This window comes from Rhamphochromis sp. 'chilingali' (assembly GCF_963969265.1).
Source record: "Rhamphochromis sp. 'chilingali' genome assembly, chromosome: 17".
NCBI classification, from domain to species: domain Eukaryota; kingdom Metazoa; phylum Chordata; class Actinopteri; order Cichliformes; family Cichlidae; genus Rhamphochromis; species Rhamphochromis sp. 'chilingali'.
In genome coordinates, this window is record NC_137944.1 from 16,803,201 (window position 1) to 16,820,040 (window position 16,840).

The following is a 16,840-nucleotide window of genomic DNA, read 5'->3' on the forward strand; positions in this document are numbered from 1 at the left end:
TACCTCTTAATGTGTGTTTTGTCTGGTTTTACACCAGCGTGGAATTACCAAAAATAGAGAGGGCATAGCCTAACATATGAAACAGGAAAAGACCGCTATGTAATCCATTTATTTCAACAAAGTAAAGTACCAACCCATATAAACGGTAACTGTAGCGGAATACAGTTACTCATATTTTGTATTTTAAATGTGTAACGGCGGTACATGTATTCCGTTAGTCCCCAACACTGGCTGTGAGATTAAAACAATGAGTAAATATTCCCTGTGATCCACCATCAGAGCTACCAGTGGATGATTCTGTATTCATGAAAATCAAGGTGAGTGAAATTTAATGACTTTTGCACAGACACACAAAAGACAGGTTACAGTGTGCATTCACATCTTTATTGTAGCACTGTACTAGCAGGAACAGAAGGTTCGGTGCTTCTAAGGACAGGTAATGCGTGTTGCACAAACATAAGGTAAATTGGTAGCACACGTGTAGTCATTCCATTTCTTATCTGATACTACATTGGTGTGAACACAGTGTTCATTTCCTCCCTCATTATCTGGTTGTGCTGGACTCCAGTAGACAAAACGCAGTGGACAACCATCGGACCACATCCAGGTGCCTTCTTTATGCTTGTCACTGAGTCCAATCCAGGTGAGTCCCTCTGCGTGGTCAAAGTTCTGGATCAGGTTTTTCACAAAACTCTGTTCCTCTGTATTGTGGATGGACACCAGGTTGGCTCCCTGTGACAAACAGTAGACCTCTGCATCAGCCCAGGCCATGCGGGTGGCGACATATTTGTAGCAGCGGTCATTGAAGCTCCACCAGAACATGGGACAGGCTCCACGTTGCAGTTTAAATTTCCGTTCACCTGAAAGGAAAACAGAATTCAGGGCTGGATGAAACTGTTAAAAAGTTGAGAAAAAGAGATTTTTTTTCTCAGAGTCACAGAAACAGAGGTGAAAATGCTCTGCTGGTATTGAAACAAGTAACTGCTTTAATTTAAGCGCTGCAGAGAATCATGGCTGCACAGTTGAAATAATGCCACTGGTCAAATGCATTCAGCAAAAGCTTTTCCCTCATTCACAGTTCCAAAGAAGAGGAGCATGAGATAACAAATATCCACATAAAATGATCTTTTGCTAACATAATAACCACAAATAAAGGTAAAAGTAAATAAGGGAAAATAAGAGCTAGAAAATGAGACGGTTACCAGGTTGTTGCTTCACTTCATTGTCATCAGAGGGAGACTCAGAAGGAGCACCCAGAGCCAGACCAAACAAGAAAAGGAGCAAGATCATGTTGAAGCTTTAAGTCTCACAGTATGATGAGGAGCTGCTGCAGCTTCTTTGTACAGGATGGTTTCTTTTATAGCTGCCTGAGTGGGTGTTTTTACTGCTGGTGTGATATCATTGGTCAAATAGACCAAAACTCTCCACCATAAACAATAACATTAAATATAAGCCTGAAAAAATCAAATTCCAAAGAAATTCATAATTGTTTAACTGTTGAACAGTTTCCTCTTGGCACATTCAGGAGAATGTGACTCTTTATTTTATGTAGTTATATATTTATTGCATGGTAAAAAGCCTTATCAAGGTCATGAACAATTAAACAGGACAGGTGAGAGCTACGAAAGGAAACAGTAAAGTAAAACAGATGAGTTAATCTAACATAAAGAGAACAAAGTCCTTCCACACAGAAGGATCATCTCTTTCATTTTGGCAGGACAATTTAAAGTAAATAAGAAAATAACAAACTATTAAGACATATTTATTAATAAATGTGTTGTTTTCTCACTTTGGTTTTAATGTCAGCACTATTATGTCATTATGCTTTTTAGTTTCTATGAAGAATTACAACATGAGGACCCAAATGCAGACACTGACAACGGTGAGGGCAACACACACACACACACACACACACACACACACACACACACACACACACACACACACACACACACACACACACACACACACACACACACACACACATTTTCATATCTCAGTCAGGCCATTTCCCTAGCTGCTCACACTGACCATCAAAAATACATGCTAAAGTTACTAGAACTTTCATGATACAATAAAAGCAGTCTATCATAAACTAAAAAACAAAACATAAAAATAGACTAAGAACAAAGTCCTGGTATTTACAGATATCCACCTCGACTTATCTGATGAAATTATCTTATTTCATCAGATAAGGATGAATAGTATTTGGACCTGCACACATAACTCCACAGAAAGCAAAAGCAAAAGATGTCATTCTAGCTGGCAAAAGCCATGAGATTTATTAGCTACAAGTCTTAAATAGTTGTCAAATACAAGGAACTTACAGAATTCTGAGATTTTATGTAAACATTTGCACAAGCTTTCACACATGCCACAGTTTATTTTTTTAAACTCATTAAGTTCACAGCAAATTGAACTGTGAAGTTTATTTTTTTTTTTACATTTTTATTGTTGTATGCTTATTACCATAGTACTGTAGTATCACCCCAAGAGAGCATGTTGCAGTCAGGCTGCTGGTTTACTTGTGGTTTCTAGGATGTATAAAATAGAAAGGGAGGCAGGCCCCTCTTCTGTGAAACCAGCTTCCGGTTTGGATTTGGGAGACAGACACCCACTCTACTTTTAAAATTAGGCTTAAATTTTCATTTTTGATAAAGTTTATAGTTAGCGCTGGATCAGGTAACCCTGAATCCATCTTTTGATAGTTTGCAATAGATCTTGGCTGCTGACAGTATAGGCATCAATAATACTACATCATTACAAATCCTTCAATATGTCCTCTTTTGAATTATGAGATTTGCAGTTTTTGTTTCGCGCCATAATCCATTGTCTAACCTGCTTCTCCCTGTGCTCAGGTTTTGCTTGGAGGACCTGTGGATATGGAGTGGTGAGCAGCCTTTATTTCACATGAACGTTTGGTAATTATTTGGAATCTGTGGAAACCCTGAAGGGAGACCGGGACTGTTACCACTTTGTGGCTGAGTTGCTGTCATTCCCAATCACGTCCACTTTTTTATAATACCACTAATAGCTGACTGTGGAACATTTGGCAGCAAGATAACTTGATGACTGGACTTGTTGCACGGGTTGCATCCTGTTACGGTATCACACTGGAATTCACTGAGCTTCTGAGAGTGAGATATTTTTTTCCACAAATGTTTGTAGAAGCAGTCTGCATGCCGAGGTGCTTGATTTTATACACCTGTGGCCATGGAAGTGATTGGAACACCTGAATTCAATGATTTGGATGGGTGAGTAAATGCTTGTGACAATACAGTACATGTGTGTTTACTTTTATATCATTTTGCCAAGAATGACTTTTATAATAAAACTATTCTATCCTGAACTAACAACAGAGTCCAGATATTTACAGCAGATAATGAACAGTATTTGGTGACCTGCAAGTGACCCCGCTTATATAATCAAACATACAGAAAGTGAAAGCACAGGATGTAAATGCCACATTAAGGAACTTTAACAAAACTTTAAGTAGTTTAGTAGTTTTAAGTAGTATAGTTATAAAAGGTAAAAACTTGACTCTTGTTTTGTAAGAAAGGTATAATATTAAGGCTAATAATTTTGTCTGTCTGGTGTCTGGTCTTGTGCATCATTCTATGATTGCATATTCACGACTTTTTTTCTTGTGCACCAGACCCGACGTCTGGAGCAGGACAAAAACACAGGACTCAGGCAGGCGGCGTGCAAAGGTATCTGTTTCCCCTGCGTCTGGAGCTCGCTCCTTGTTGCTGGACAAGGTGAGGGGATCCAGTTGACTCCGCCTCCATTCCAACCAAGATAAGTGATAAGTGTTGTTGCCTGATAACAGAATAATCACGTCTGTGTAAACTCGATTCATTTAAACTCAGTATACCACGTTCTCAAACCACGTTTTTCCATGATTTGAACACTGGGGAACAAATTGTGGCAGATTCAGCCTAAACGCATGGACACAAATTCTGTCGGGGATAACTGCCATGGCATGACAGCTGTACTATTCACTGTGGTTGCTGCTTACCCTCTCCTGGGTCGCCTGAGTGTTTGCCAGAATCGCTTCAAGGCAGTCCGAAAGTCTTCTTCCATGGCCTCAAAAAACTCCTCCCAAATCCACTTGGAGTTGACCTGGATTGTTCTGTATCTGAAAACAAACCTAACCAGGGGGGAAGTACAAGTTTACAAATTCATCAACCAATTGAGACCAGAGTAAACAGGTGTGAAAACGCCCTAAGAAATTAATCGCCAGAAACATTCCTACTGCTAATATAGTAAAATACATACCTGGATAGAAAAATACACAACATCTTTGGAAATACTACAGCAGTACTGTCTGTTGAACGTCAGACATCTTGCTTTTAGAGTTTGCATTCACTTAATCCACAGAGGTTCTGCATAACTTGTGCTCCATTCTGGGGGCTGTTGGCGTTTCAAAGCAGAGACAAAAACAAAACCATTTGATGGGGGTGGGGAGGCTTGGAATCAAAGACTAAACTATGCTGCTTTAAGTTGTGGAAATAGCAGACAGCATTTCACCATGAAGGCACCGTTCTCAGTCTCTCCTCAGCACAGCAATGTTAAGCAAATATGCAAGTAAAGTAAATTTATGTTGTCTTTCAAGATACAAATCACAAGGATATAAAATCAACAAAACATAAGCCCAGGAGTTAGATAACATCAGAATGTCAGGATGTTTAATATGAAATGTCTTAATGGGTTCAGGAGGACTCACAATATTGAACAATATTTAACATGCAATGTAAATCACAATATAAATGTAAATAAATGTAATGCAAATTGTGCATCTGATATTTATTCCTAACAATAAGAACAGTGAGAGGAGGCAGCGAGTGGGCCGAGGTGGCTTTCAGCTGGAGCAGAGAGGAGAGCTGCACACACCTGCACATGATCTAATGGAAGGAGCCACACGTGTAAACAAAAATAAACAAATAAACAAAAGTAAACATCTGATCATGACATCATAACAACATGAATCTTTACTGTGCAGTCTTAAAGTGTTTTAACCAGTTTATACAGTCATAATTAGTAAGTTGTATCAGACATGTCTTTTCTTTTAAATTCCTAACGACCAGTAGTGCGAGTTGCACATACAAAAGAAAGGGGTTTTTTGGACACTCAAGGTCATTCCATATAACATCTGGGCCAAAGTTTATGTGTGCACAGGTCTCCTTTCCTTGACCCCATAATTCAAAGCTGACTTGAGATCCATCAGACCACATCCATCTGCCTTCTTTGTGAATGTCACCAAGTCCGATCCAAGTGAAGACATTTTCACCACTTAAGGTCTTACACAAGGTTTGGATAAAATTATGTTCCTTCTGACTGGATGGACACAAGGTTGGTTCCCTCTGACACACAGTGCAGCTCTGCATCAGCCCAGGTCATAGTTACAGCATTGTGCATGTAGCAGCTGTAGCTGTACCAGGGGTTGGGGACAGTTACCACACAATAAATGTACTTCTTGTTCATCTGAAGTCGATAGAGCACCCAGAACCAGCAAGAAGACAAGGTCATCGTGTTAGGGCTTTAATCCGTCACTTTTGATAAAGTGTGTTGCTGGAATTTAAAAGGTGGATGTCACCAAGAATCCTATAGAGAAATGTGACTGGATGCTTTCTTTTATGGACCCCAGAGAGGGTGAGTGCAAAGTTAGTCAAATATCACTGGCCAAAAGCACTTTCTCCAAATAAAAAACTAAACTTCATTTGGGCGTAACTGCACAGGATTTGAATATAAGACAGAAAAGACCTTCCCTTCTCCACTGTCAGTCAGATTTTGACATAATCAAACATACTTCAGAGATTACACTGAACCGAGTCTAATACGACTGTCGTCGCATCAGCCACCACATTCACTCGTCAACATCTACATAGTATCCGAACATCGGCCAACAAAAAGACAAACACCTGGAGATATGTCACATAAAACCTATAATTTATTCCTTTTCAGTAAAATCTTCACATAGTAAAACGCAGCTTTAGAAAAGACGTGACTTCAGCCGTCTGAAGGTCGAGGGGAGACAAAGGGAGACGTATTGCTTTGTGGTTGACTTTCTTTTTTTTTCCCCATTTACAACAGATAAATAACATACCAAACATAGGCATATATTTACACATCAACAATATTACAATAGTACAAAGCCTTCAACATGTCCTCTCTTGTATTGTGAACATTGTGGTTTTGTTTTGTTTTTTTCGTCATGCAAACAGGTTTTAAACAACACTGTTCTAAAAAAAAAGTAACTTTAGACACTCATAACAGTGGCCGAGTAACACTACATAGAGTCTCTGTTGGTCTCCTCCCTATTACAGTTTTTACTGCTAACAAAAAAAAGCAACAACAACAAAAGAAATCTGATCTCTGATCTGGTCCTCTGCTGCCCTCATGTGGCCACAGAACGTGACAGCAAGTCCTTTTACTTTCCCTCTTTTGCAGTTTCAAACCACAAACATCTTCTTCTGCACTGTTAAAGTTCCTGACATGGCACAAAAAACAGAGACATTTTTTTCCACCTATGAAATACATAAATAAACAATATATTACAATAAATAACTTCTGCTCTCTCAACACAACGAGCAGAGGTGTGTGTGCATGTGCGCTTTGTTTACAGGTTAATAGTAAAAATGACTACCACGAGGCCTTCATGTGACACTGAATTCAAACAGATCATGGCTCTCATTTATCACCTCTAGCCAGGCAAAGAATCACCAGCTTGCTTTCCCCACAACCAAAAAAGGAATCTTTAAAAATTTGAAGAGAAAAAATAAAGCCAAACAAATTAAAGTAATAAGAAGGTTAAATTTGTTTAGTGCAGCAACGTGCAGCAAATGATGGCAAACATCAGATGTATACAGATGAATGCTCAATCCGACTTTTAACTAATTCTGAACGTGTCAGTTTTCTTTCTCTAAAGCACGACTGGACTCGAGGATTTTACACGACTCCAAGACTCTTGAGATAAATACAAAGCAATGAAATGCAGACTAAAGCTGTGTCTGCAAAACACTCAGTGACAACAAAAGGGTTAGAGTGTATATTTCAAAGAATCTTTAATGCACAGTGAGAAGCAGCTTATAACACAAGAACTATGTTTAACGTGACTCTTCACCTTCACATCCTTGAGTTCTTTCTTGTAAAGAACCAACGATGCCTTTGGCACTAAAACAGTGTCAAGAACTTTAAGAAGGTTCTGATCTAGAGGTGGAAAAAACAGCTCTTTGCTGTGAAAGTGTTTAAATGATGATGGTGGACACTTGTGGCAACATTTCTACTGTATTGCACTTCATCCTAATGTCTTGCCTTAGAAGAATCAAAAACAATGCAACACACATGTGGCAATGTGGAAGAAAGCCTACAGATGTTTCCTCCCACTCAGCAGAAATGTATTGCTGAAAAAACAGGCAAGACATGAACAGATATCGGGCACAAAACAATGAAAATACTAGTATGTTTTTCCCTTAATCTCTATTTCTCATCATCTGTCATTACTCCTCTGTGATTCATCCAGTAGTCAATTTCTTTCGCAGAGTGATAGTTTGTGTAACAAGACGGCAGATTCTACTAATGGAAATATTAAATAAGGGTTTTTCACGTCTTATGGCTTTATCAACAAGACAACAACATAACTTGGGAACTAATTGGATTAAAAGTAGATTTCTTTAGGAGAACCACAATTAAAAGGTTCAACAATCTATAGAAGAACCAAAATTAAATATCCCATCCATGCACGTGTTATTATACAGGAATTCTCTGTAATTGTGCTTCCATTATTCAGTCTCTCCCTTTGTTATCTTTCAAAGAGTTTACATGAGACCACTTCTGCATGAAGTGATATTTTCAGTCAGTAGGAATTAATCGAAATCTCCTCTTAACTCTTATTGAACCCTTAATGATGACCTCTGACACCTCAGCATATATCAAGAAAGATGTGGTTTTATGACCATTAGACTAGTTTCTGGGTTTTTCTAAAGGTAGGCAGAGACCGCCCTCACTAACTTCTGAGGCACACTCAGTCATTTTGTTCTATAAGTGGACATGAAATACGACAGAAACCACTCAGGTTAGAAAAAGCGCTTCAAGGGGTACAGAATTAAACCACAATTCTGTGGCACAAAGCTATTATTTATGTCTTGAGTTGGAATACTTTATCTGTCTAACACAATAAAACACAACAACAAACATAAAAAAAAGAACACAGCTCTGTGCTGGGGCCTTGTTTCAACAGAAGCCCGATACAATCTCACACACACAACCTGAACTCAGTCACGATGAAGTCAAACAGCATCTCAGTGAGAACTAAGACGTCAGATTTTCCTTATTCCAGGAAATAAAACTCTGTGACAAAAAGACACGGATTCCCAAACAAACCAAGAGCCTCATAGAACAATCTGTGCTGCAAGACTCCACGTGAGTTTTGGCACTGAAAAATGTGTAGGTCCATATACACAATGCAGTGTTATCAGTAACTGTTCACACAAAAACACCATAGAGAAGAGTGCGCGAAGGGCGTCGGCCTTAAAAGTCAAACAGGAGTTGGACAAAAAAAAACTTCAGCTTGTCCAGTGTTTCCTTCACTGTTAACGGTGCACCTTGACTCACAGACTCTATAGATCACAGAGAAAGTCTGAGTGAGTATCGCTGTGGAAAGTGTGCTGCCTCATCACAGTAACAAGAAAAAAGCTGCACCCCATCAACTAAATAACTACAGCATGTGCGGAGTTAATGTATCACAAGTCAAAGATGTTCCATGTAGATAAAATCAGATTAGAGCACCCACAGTAGCGATTGTGGCCACAGGTCCTTCACTCCTCTACAGGTGCTTTTGTGTTTGTAGCTGAACTGAAATGTAACGAGGAGGCTATCGACTCCTTACTGACCCCTCAGGGGGCACGACGACGTGACGGCAAAAAAAATAAAGTTTAAAAATTCCACCTGCTGAACAGGCTAATAAATAACAAAAGATCGATCACAAGAACAAAACGATGACATACTCAGTCCAATAGATACTGTACAAACTAATTACAGCCTCCTCTGCTCTGTGTCTGCGTTTGGCAAATCTCCACTTCGCTGCGCAGATTCGGTTCTTGTAGAAAGTTCACAGGTCGTGCGCAGTTTATGAATCCTTTCTTGGCATGTGTTTGGCTTTTACCAGAGCACACCTTGTTGTCCATTTGGCACCACAGCTGGTAGCATAATTTGTTGTCGGCATGTGACATTGTCGTGTACAGAGCGTCCTCTACGTCACACAGCAGCATTTCCACCATTGTGTCTCTGTGAGTGTGTGTGTGTGTGTGTGTGTGTGTGTGTGTGTGTGTGTGTGTGTGTGTGTGCATGCGTCTCTGTTTAAGCGCGGGGCTCCAGTTTGTGTGAAAGTTCAAAGAGCGTCTGCTGATTGTCGATAATGTGCAGGTAGTGAACGCTCGCCCTCACCTCCGCACTGTCGACCCCAATTACCTCGTTGCCTAAAAGACAAACGCACACACATCAGTGGATTCAACACAACATACACACACAGTTACTACAAACACACTGTATTACAGCCTTGGAAAGAAATAAAAGACTGTCTGGAAATGGTTGCTTGGAAACTGGAAGAAACTGACTCAGGTAAAAATGCAGTACACTAACTGAGCTGCAGATGGCGACAGATTCTTCTCAAGGATTTGAAAACAGCATAAACAACAGCTTCCAGAAGAAAAAACAACTATCTTTTAATATTTATATTTACTTTTTGATGTCATGGCATTATAGATAGACACAAACTTCTAATGTGTAGTACATACATATATGTGACAGCTCCTTTATGGATTATAAACTACTGGAAGTATATGATTTGTTTACACTGTGAAAAATATATACCATATACTTAATAAGTACCTAAACTTCAGCAACCTGCATGTTTGATATGTTTTACATTGGATGTCCTTCCTAACTACACTATAGAGTGATCAGAAGCGCGACTTTGAACCTAAAGATTCAGTTCAGTAAAAAAATGACATAACCCACCTGACTGGTCACTTTGGCAGTGGCGAATCATTCTCACCGTGTCTGCAATCATATGCTGTTGGTTTAAGAGAACACATGTTGCATTAGGGTGACATTAAACTGGAAAGATCACATTTGTTCTGGTAAACATCAAGAGCTTTTCTTTTGTCCAAAACATCCATCTTTTTACAAACCAAACACATTTCAACAGGCCAGCGTTTTACTATTGGTGATGGTGGATTCACCACTCAGCATGTACTCTGGAAATACAAAGCATCTACTTTCATCAGTCAACTTGACAACAAATAGTAGATGGTGCCTTCATCAGATGTATGATGTATTCACCACAGATGCAACTTGGTATTGTTATAATATATTGCAGAATACTGACAAAACAAAAACTACAGAGCACAACAGTCCCTGCTTTTTTAAGGACCCTGAGCACAAACATGAATTTCCCATTTGTTTTCTCCACTGACATTTCAGAAAAAGCTCTTAGTAAGTCTGCTTTGGATGATTACAACATTATAGCTCATAATCAAAACACCCATGAAAAATATAAATGTGATTTTTACTTCCAAAATCTCACTGTTGCACTCTTTCATTGTCACAATACAAATATCCAAGTATCGTGACCTTATTATCACCTACACTGCAAAGCTTAAGTCTGCAGAATAAATCTAGAGAAGCTGAAAGGAAAAAATACTTAAATGTCACATGGAAATGGTTTGAGGCACTGAAAGACATTAAAGAAATGACTCAAACTCACCAACTTCTCAAAGTTGACCAAGTTGTCATGGAAGGTCTTATTTCCCTCGTGGATAAAAGTGATATCTAAAAGCAGGAGACGGGCTTATTAGGGATTCATTCAGTGTTTCTGTGTGTGTGTGCGCACGTGTGTGTAGGATTTAGAGTAGATACCTTTTAAGAGAAGAGGCATGAAAGGGATCTTAGGAGGTTTCATCCTCTTGAAGGCTTCTCTGTAGGCTTTGTGGTTTAGAGATGGATCCTAGAAAAAGAGATGGAGGAAAACAGAAAGCAGAGTAAAGAAAAGGAGGAAGCATTTAAAGGAATAGCACATTTTCATCTCTGCGTGTTTCTCTATCTCTGTCCACCAGGTCTCACCGTGATGAGTTCCAGCTCTGAGAAGAGCTTCTTGAACTTCCCCGGACATTTCTGAAAGGGAAAGCGTTTGCTCAGAGCTGGACTTGAAAATAGGCATCGTAATGAACAGACTCAGTTCTGTTAAGACTTACCTCCCACGTTTGGTTGAGTCGACTGACAGCAGCTGTGTTGAGACCCATGATGATGGCAAATGCAGAGTTCAGATTTCTCTGGGCTTTACAGCTGTGTGCAACACAGGCAGAAGCAGAAAAATGTTATTTAAAAAAAGGAGATGAAACATGATGTGCTTAAAACATACTCTTCATTTTGTTTACATGACCACGTGTGTGTTCTGTTCTTACTGAGCTGCAATCTTGATAAACTTCTTGAGAAGCTGTACTCGCTTGTTGAGCGACACACACATGAGCACCTCGGACATGACCCACTGCTGCACCTCGTTACAGCGCTGCAGCAGGACTGAGAGCGCCGCCGTGTGGCCAGTGCCAGGAGCGCGGCTGAGAGTGTAGTACACCAGCTCCTGCTGCATGTTGACGGAAAGAAAGAGTGTGAGTGAAACACATCAAGAATCACACATCCTTGGGTGTGTTCTCCCTCTATAAACGAGGCTACCTCGCCATTGCTTGTTTCACTCTAATCTTGCTATTGCTTAATTTTTTTGAATTTAAAATCAAAAACTGAAACAAAAACAATTCTCGTATACGATATAAAACCAGGAAAGAAAAAGAAAGTGCTCAAATGTACTCTAGTACCAAATGGGAAAGCACGCCAAGATGGAGCCTGTGTCTCTTCATCTGTGCTATGTTTAAAGTTTTTACAAGAACAACACATCTAAAAAGCCACTCAGCTGCTGGCTGAGCTGTGCTCATGATCCAGGAAGTCTCGCTGAGCATTTGCTTATATTCTGATGCGTAAACTTCAGCAGCATCTGTCGTCAATATGAATTTATTTAAAACTCTGTGCATACACCACATACATTCATCTGTATGAGTGGATACCTCGTGAATGGATTTGAAGAGACTCCAATCCAGGTGTGTGAGGGCAGCTGCCACATCCCAGGTGTTGATGCCCAGGAGTCGAACTGGCCTCCTGCTTAGCTCAGCACTGTCTGTTAAAGGAGGCTGCACATACAAACCCGTAGAGAAATTTAAATTATTGCACAAAAAGACAAGGCATGCTCAAATAAAATCCTATCAGGAGCATTAGTCAATTTGCATCTGCATCAGTGTGTATGTGGCATTATGGCCACATCTGTTCTGGGACCTTTTCATTTATCAGCTGTTATAAACGCCGATAACGATAGTGCTGCAGATAGCTAATATCGCCCCGCCAACAAATCAGCCAGGCTCTAGCCGCTAAGACATTCAGACATAGATCTCACTCTGTGATGATGATGCCCCTTTACAAAGGTGCCCTGAAACGGCACTTTCCAGTCCAGATGTCACTGTCGGGCAACCACACAATAATTGTGGCTCACACGTTTTCCTCTCCTACTGAGTCAGAGTTAATAACAATCACCAGGCCTGAGCCTCTCCAGTTTGCTGCTGCATGACTCATTGCAACACTGAAAATATGTCTGCTGGGGAAGTGAAATACTCATTTTCATGCCTGATTTGTCAAGAAAGTGATACAGAGGCTAAATAACTAACTTTGTTTGCTGTGTTTTGCTTTGGACCTGCAAGCTGCAACTTCAGCTTCTTTTAAAGACTGAATGTTACAGAAAGACAAAAAAAAATGCAGCCATTTACATACCAAGATCTCAGTAAGATCCCTGCGACAGGCCACAAGCTTTCCTTGTGGGGTCAGAGACTCAGAGTACACACAGTCACTGGGCTGTAACACCCTCCGCTCTTCAGAGACAAACACAGACAGAAGGAGAGAGATGAACGAGAGCCAAGAAAATGGATCAGTGATTCCCAGCTAGGAGGACTTGTACAGCTATTTTTGAGGAGCAGGTCAGGCAGCAGGAGTAAATCCCACATATTGCTTATATTAGAAAACTATCTTGACTATATGTTCTACTTGAATTGTGCTTGAATCGCATTTACCTCCAGTGTGCGACACCACGGCGAGCACCATGTCCTCTTCTGCTCTGTCCATCTTCAGAGCCACAATCCGCAGAAGCTCACGGGCCTCCAGCGAGGGATGCGTGTGGACACTCAGGTAGGAGTCGGCACTCACGTACACGCAGCAAATAACTGAAAAACACGCAAACATGGCGAGAGTAAATGTCTAAAATAAATGAATGCTGAAATGCTGGAGAAAGAAAACTTCAGTTAGTTTTTGCCAAAAATATAGTTGAAAACACAATTTAAGCAATTTGCATGTGCAAACTAAAATTACACTCCACAACTGTAATTATGCATAACTGTGTAGAGTTTGGGGCAGTGATTGTGTATGTCTGTGTCTGTTACTCACCCTCTCTGGTATCGGTCTGTGGACTGCGGAGCTGCAAACAGTTTTCCTTCAGACTCATATGCTGATACGTTTGTTTGCTCTGCGAGAAGAGCGGAGGACAAATGGAGATTTGAAATGCTTTATCTAGTCTGTGCTGGATGTTATTAGGCACTGATAGCACCTATATTATCTCCATCAGCACCTACACTGCTTAAAGAAAATCTAAAAATGTTGTTTCTGTGTTATTTAACAATGCAAAAATACAGATCCTCCATCTGTTTTAACTTGTTGTGGATAAGTCAGTAAGTACAGTGGCCAATGTGAGTCAATCTTTTTCTAAATATGTGACAGATTCTCTCTCATATCCATTTGTGTGTTATACCTTTTGGTTTGGAGGGCAGTCATCCACCGTGCTACAAGAAACAAAGAAACTAGTGAAGGAGTGAAGGAGGTTACGGGTAGTCAAAATAAGGCAGACAGATGAGTTTACACATCATCACATGCTTCTTTAATGTCTCTTACTGCCTGCGACGCAGAAGTTTCTGAAACTCCTTCAGGTCTTTCTCCAATGTGGGGAACTCGTACAGATCTTCTAAAACACACCTGTACAGAGTCTGACAGACAGAGAAAGGAAATGTTATTAAAATCCATGATCACATGATTCATGCTAAATACTTCTTGACTAATGGTAAAGGTTGTCTGAGCCAGAAAAAAAAAAGAACGTGTCCTCACTCTATTGCACAGCAGGCATAAGAGCCAATCACAGCTTTTAGTGTGAGGAACATTTTATAAACACATGTATACAAAGACTGACCTCAATGCAACATAACAACCAGGATCACTCTGCGCTGACTGTGTAATAAACAGCTGTGTATGTGCCATAGTTATCTGAACTTATTGCGTTAGACTTCACGTCAGTCTTGTAGTTTAGTTGGAAAGTCAGTGAGTGTATTCCTGCTTGGATTAAGTGTTTTAACGGCTGCCTCTATTGTTTTCCTCAGGAGGAGTGTGGGACGAGAGACAGCAGTGAGCACGGGGAGTGCAGAGACACAGGAGCAGAGAGCACTAAACTGGGACTTTTCGGGAAGAAGACACGACACGGGAGTAAAGGGAGAGCACGGGGATTTATTGCTTTTTTGCACTGTAAATAAACGCACCGCTTGCAGTGAAGAGTCCTGCGTTCTGGGTCCTCCTTTCCCCACATCCCTACAGTTTGCCCTGGAAAACCGTGACAGAATCCCCATAACCAAAGTTAACTTAATCAGATTGTCTTGATTCATTTAGCCAAACCCCAAACTGCTTTATTTGTAATTGTTTTATCAAAATACATGCTGTCTAATAAATATGGAAGCATCAGTTCAACATTTTACATTTATCTGTTACTTAATGTTGTACTTTTAAACCCAGATACTAAAAGAAAAAGAAAATCTATAACGCATTCTGTGTCTGATACCTCAGCCTGCATTATCTGCTGATATTAATATCCATTACATATGTTTTTTCACCTCTTCTAAATAACTTAGCTCTTTATAACACATTTGTCTGGATGCACATCAGAGCTAAAAATATCAATTGTATAAATATCAATTTTACTTTGACTACGTTGCCACACCAAAATCTTTGAATACTGGTGTTTTAGGTCTCATTGCCACATGTGTATAAAAATCAAAACCCTAACCAGGCAACCTGCCTTTACAAATATTTGTTTAAAAAAAATGTTTCGCTCTAAAGAGCTCAATGAATTTGAGCAGAGTACTGTGATAGGATGTCACTGTCATAACAGGTCAGCTCATGAAATTCCCTCTCTCCTAGATACTCCACAATCAGCTCTAAGTGGTATTATAACAAACTGGAGGTGATTGGGAACGGCAGCAACTCAATTACAGAACGGGGTCACCGAGTTCTGAAGCGCATAGTGTGTAAAAATTGCCAACGCTCTGCTGACTCAGTAACTGCAGAGCTCTAAATCTCCTCTGGTGTTAACATCAACAAAAAAATTGTGCACCGGGAGCTTCATGGCATGGGTTTCCATAGTTGAACTGTAGGTGTAATGTGTAGGTGGAGCAGCACAGACACCAATGCTGGGAATAGACTGCTACATTCCTAAACACATACATTCTGTTTAACTCCTTTAGTTCCAGTGTGATAGTTCCTCCATCACCAAGTGCAGTACTTAAACCTATGCCTGGACATGTCACAGAATAAGTGACGCAACTGAATTAGCTCTCAGAACTTGCACGGATCCACACAAACGCACACGCATCTCCAGACGCCTCCTTATCGTTGTCATTGACCCACTGTAGCCTCCGGTCCCTATTCCCCTCTCGTTCCTCTGTTACTAGGCAACTATCACCTGGGTTACACACTCCATTTGAGATTATACCAATGCCAACCCTACCACTTTGGTTTCCATGGCAACCCGGCACCGAGCAACGGAGCCGTCAGGTTACGGAGGGACAAGTGATGTGCGAGTATATGTGTGTGCGTGTGGGTGTACACGTTTGATTGTGTTGTGTGTGTTTGTTTGTTTCCCCTTCGGTGTCAGAGACATCCCGAGTCGATGCAGCGAACCATGTGAAAATAACAAGAACGCAGACAGACGCAAGCAGCGTTTGTGAAGAAAAATGTGAGTTATGGGAGGTTATGTGACACTTAGGATTCTGTGTGTGCTTTCAATCACTACCATGCCCATACGTGATACAAATTGAAGAAGCTACCAGATTATAATGTGGAATAAAGCATCATAATTGTATAATAATTGTCACTGTTATTTTGGATTCTTCTGTGAAGTCATACAAAACACATCTCACGATACATTCAGAAACTCCTGCATTTTATTATTTGCCAGAAGGATGAGATGAATCTAGTAATGAAGGATTTGCTTGTGGGAGAAGGCAGGAACGCCGATCAGTTTGTCATCACATGCAGCAAGCGCACACATGTGCACAAACACACATACACAAAGCTCCTTATCCTTTCTAAAAAGCACTTGATGTCCAGTCATGCAGAACTTAAGGAAGGACAACTTAATTTAGAAGACAGGGAGACAAATGAAGATGAATGAGCCTTTTGATGTTCTTCAGCAATACATTTAAGAGAAGACAAGACTGGATCAAACTCAACATGTCTTTAAAACTATATAATCAGAAATAGTGAAGAAGGCCATACCTTCATGAAGCTCCTGACGTGCTCCTCTTCCTTTAGGAAATCCTTATAGAGTCTGCTCCAGTGGGAAACAAGCTGCAGTACTTTACGTTTCCTGAAGAGGGCATCTTTGCCCTCCTCCTGGCCCCTGCAGCGTGCGCTGCTATAGGTGACTGTGGTC

General features: G+C 40.4%; 2 protein-coding genes across 3 annotated transcripts in view; both read right to left on the reverse strand.

Annotated features, from left to right (window-relative positions):
- Window positions 1–400: 400 nt before the first annotated feature.
- LOC308384791 (galactose-specific lectin nattectin-like) lies at window positions 401–4,986 on the reverse strand (the record flags this gene model as incomplete). Of its 2 annotated transcripts, none has more annotated exons than XM_080863399.1 (2): window positions 401–860; window positions 1,203–1,290. In XM_080863399.1, 2 exons carry the CDS (start codon window positions 1,288–1,290, stop codon window positions 427–429), a joined length of 522 nt encoding a protein of 173 aa, XP_080719525.1. In that variant the 3' UTR covers window positions 401–426. The 2 variants fall into 2 exon arrangements, 1 of the variants encoding a protein (XP_080719525.1); XR_013969399.1 differs by lacking the exon at window positions 1,203–1,290 and adding an exon at window positions 4,019–4,986 and having other exon boundaries at window positions 735–860.
- Window positions 4,987–5,530: 544 nt separating this feature from the next.
- rapgef5a (Rap guanine nucleotide exchange factor (GEF) 5a) overlaps window positions 5,531–16,840 on the reverse strand; it is a 51,999-nt gene continuing 40,689 nt past the window's right edge. The window contains exons 13-26 of the mRNA XM_080863398.1: window positions 16,684–16,828; window positions 14,038–14,129; window positions 13,898–13,928; window positions 13,537–13,615; window positions 13,167–13,316; window positions 12,871–12,968; window positions 12,117–12,239; window positions 11,463–11,641; window positions 11,253–11,343; window positions 11,122–11,172; window positions 10,918–11,005; window positions 10,766–10,830; window positions 10,018–10,072; window positions 5,531–9,476 (exon numbers count right to left, since the gene is read on the reverse strand). Coding sequence (XP_080719524.1) covers window positions 9,358–9,476; window positions 10,018–10,072; window positions 10,766–10,830; window positions 10,918–11,005; window positions 11,122–11,172; window positions 11,253–11,343; window positions 11,463–11,641; window positions 12,117–12,239; window positions 12,871–12,968; window positions 13,167–13,316; window positions 13,537–13,615; window positions 13,898–13,928; window positions 14,038–14,129; window positions 16,684–16,828 — 1,366 coding nt within the window. The 3' untranslated portion in view covers window positions 5,531–9,357. The remainder of the gene's footprint in view (window positions 9,477–10,017; window positions 10,073–10,765; window positions 10,831–10,917; window positions 11,006–11,121; window positions 11,173–11,252; window positions 11,344–11,462; window positions 11,642–12,116; window positions 12,240–12,870; window positions 12,969–13,166; window positions 13,317–13,536; window positions 13,616–13,897; window positions 13,929–14,037; window positions 14,130–16,683; window positions 16,829–16,840) is intronic.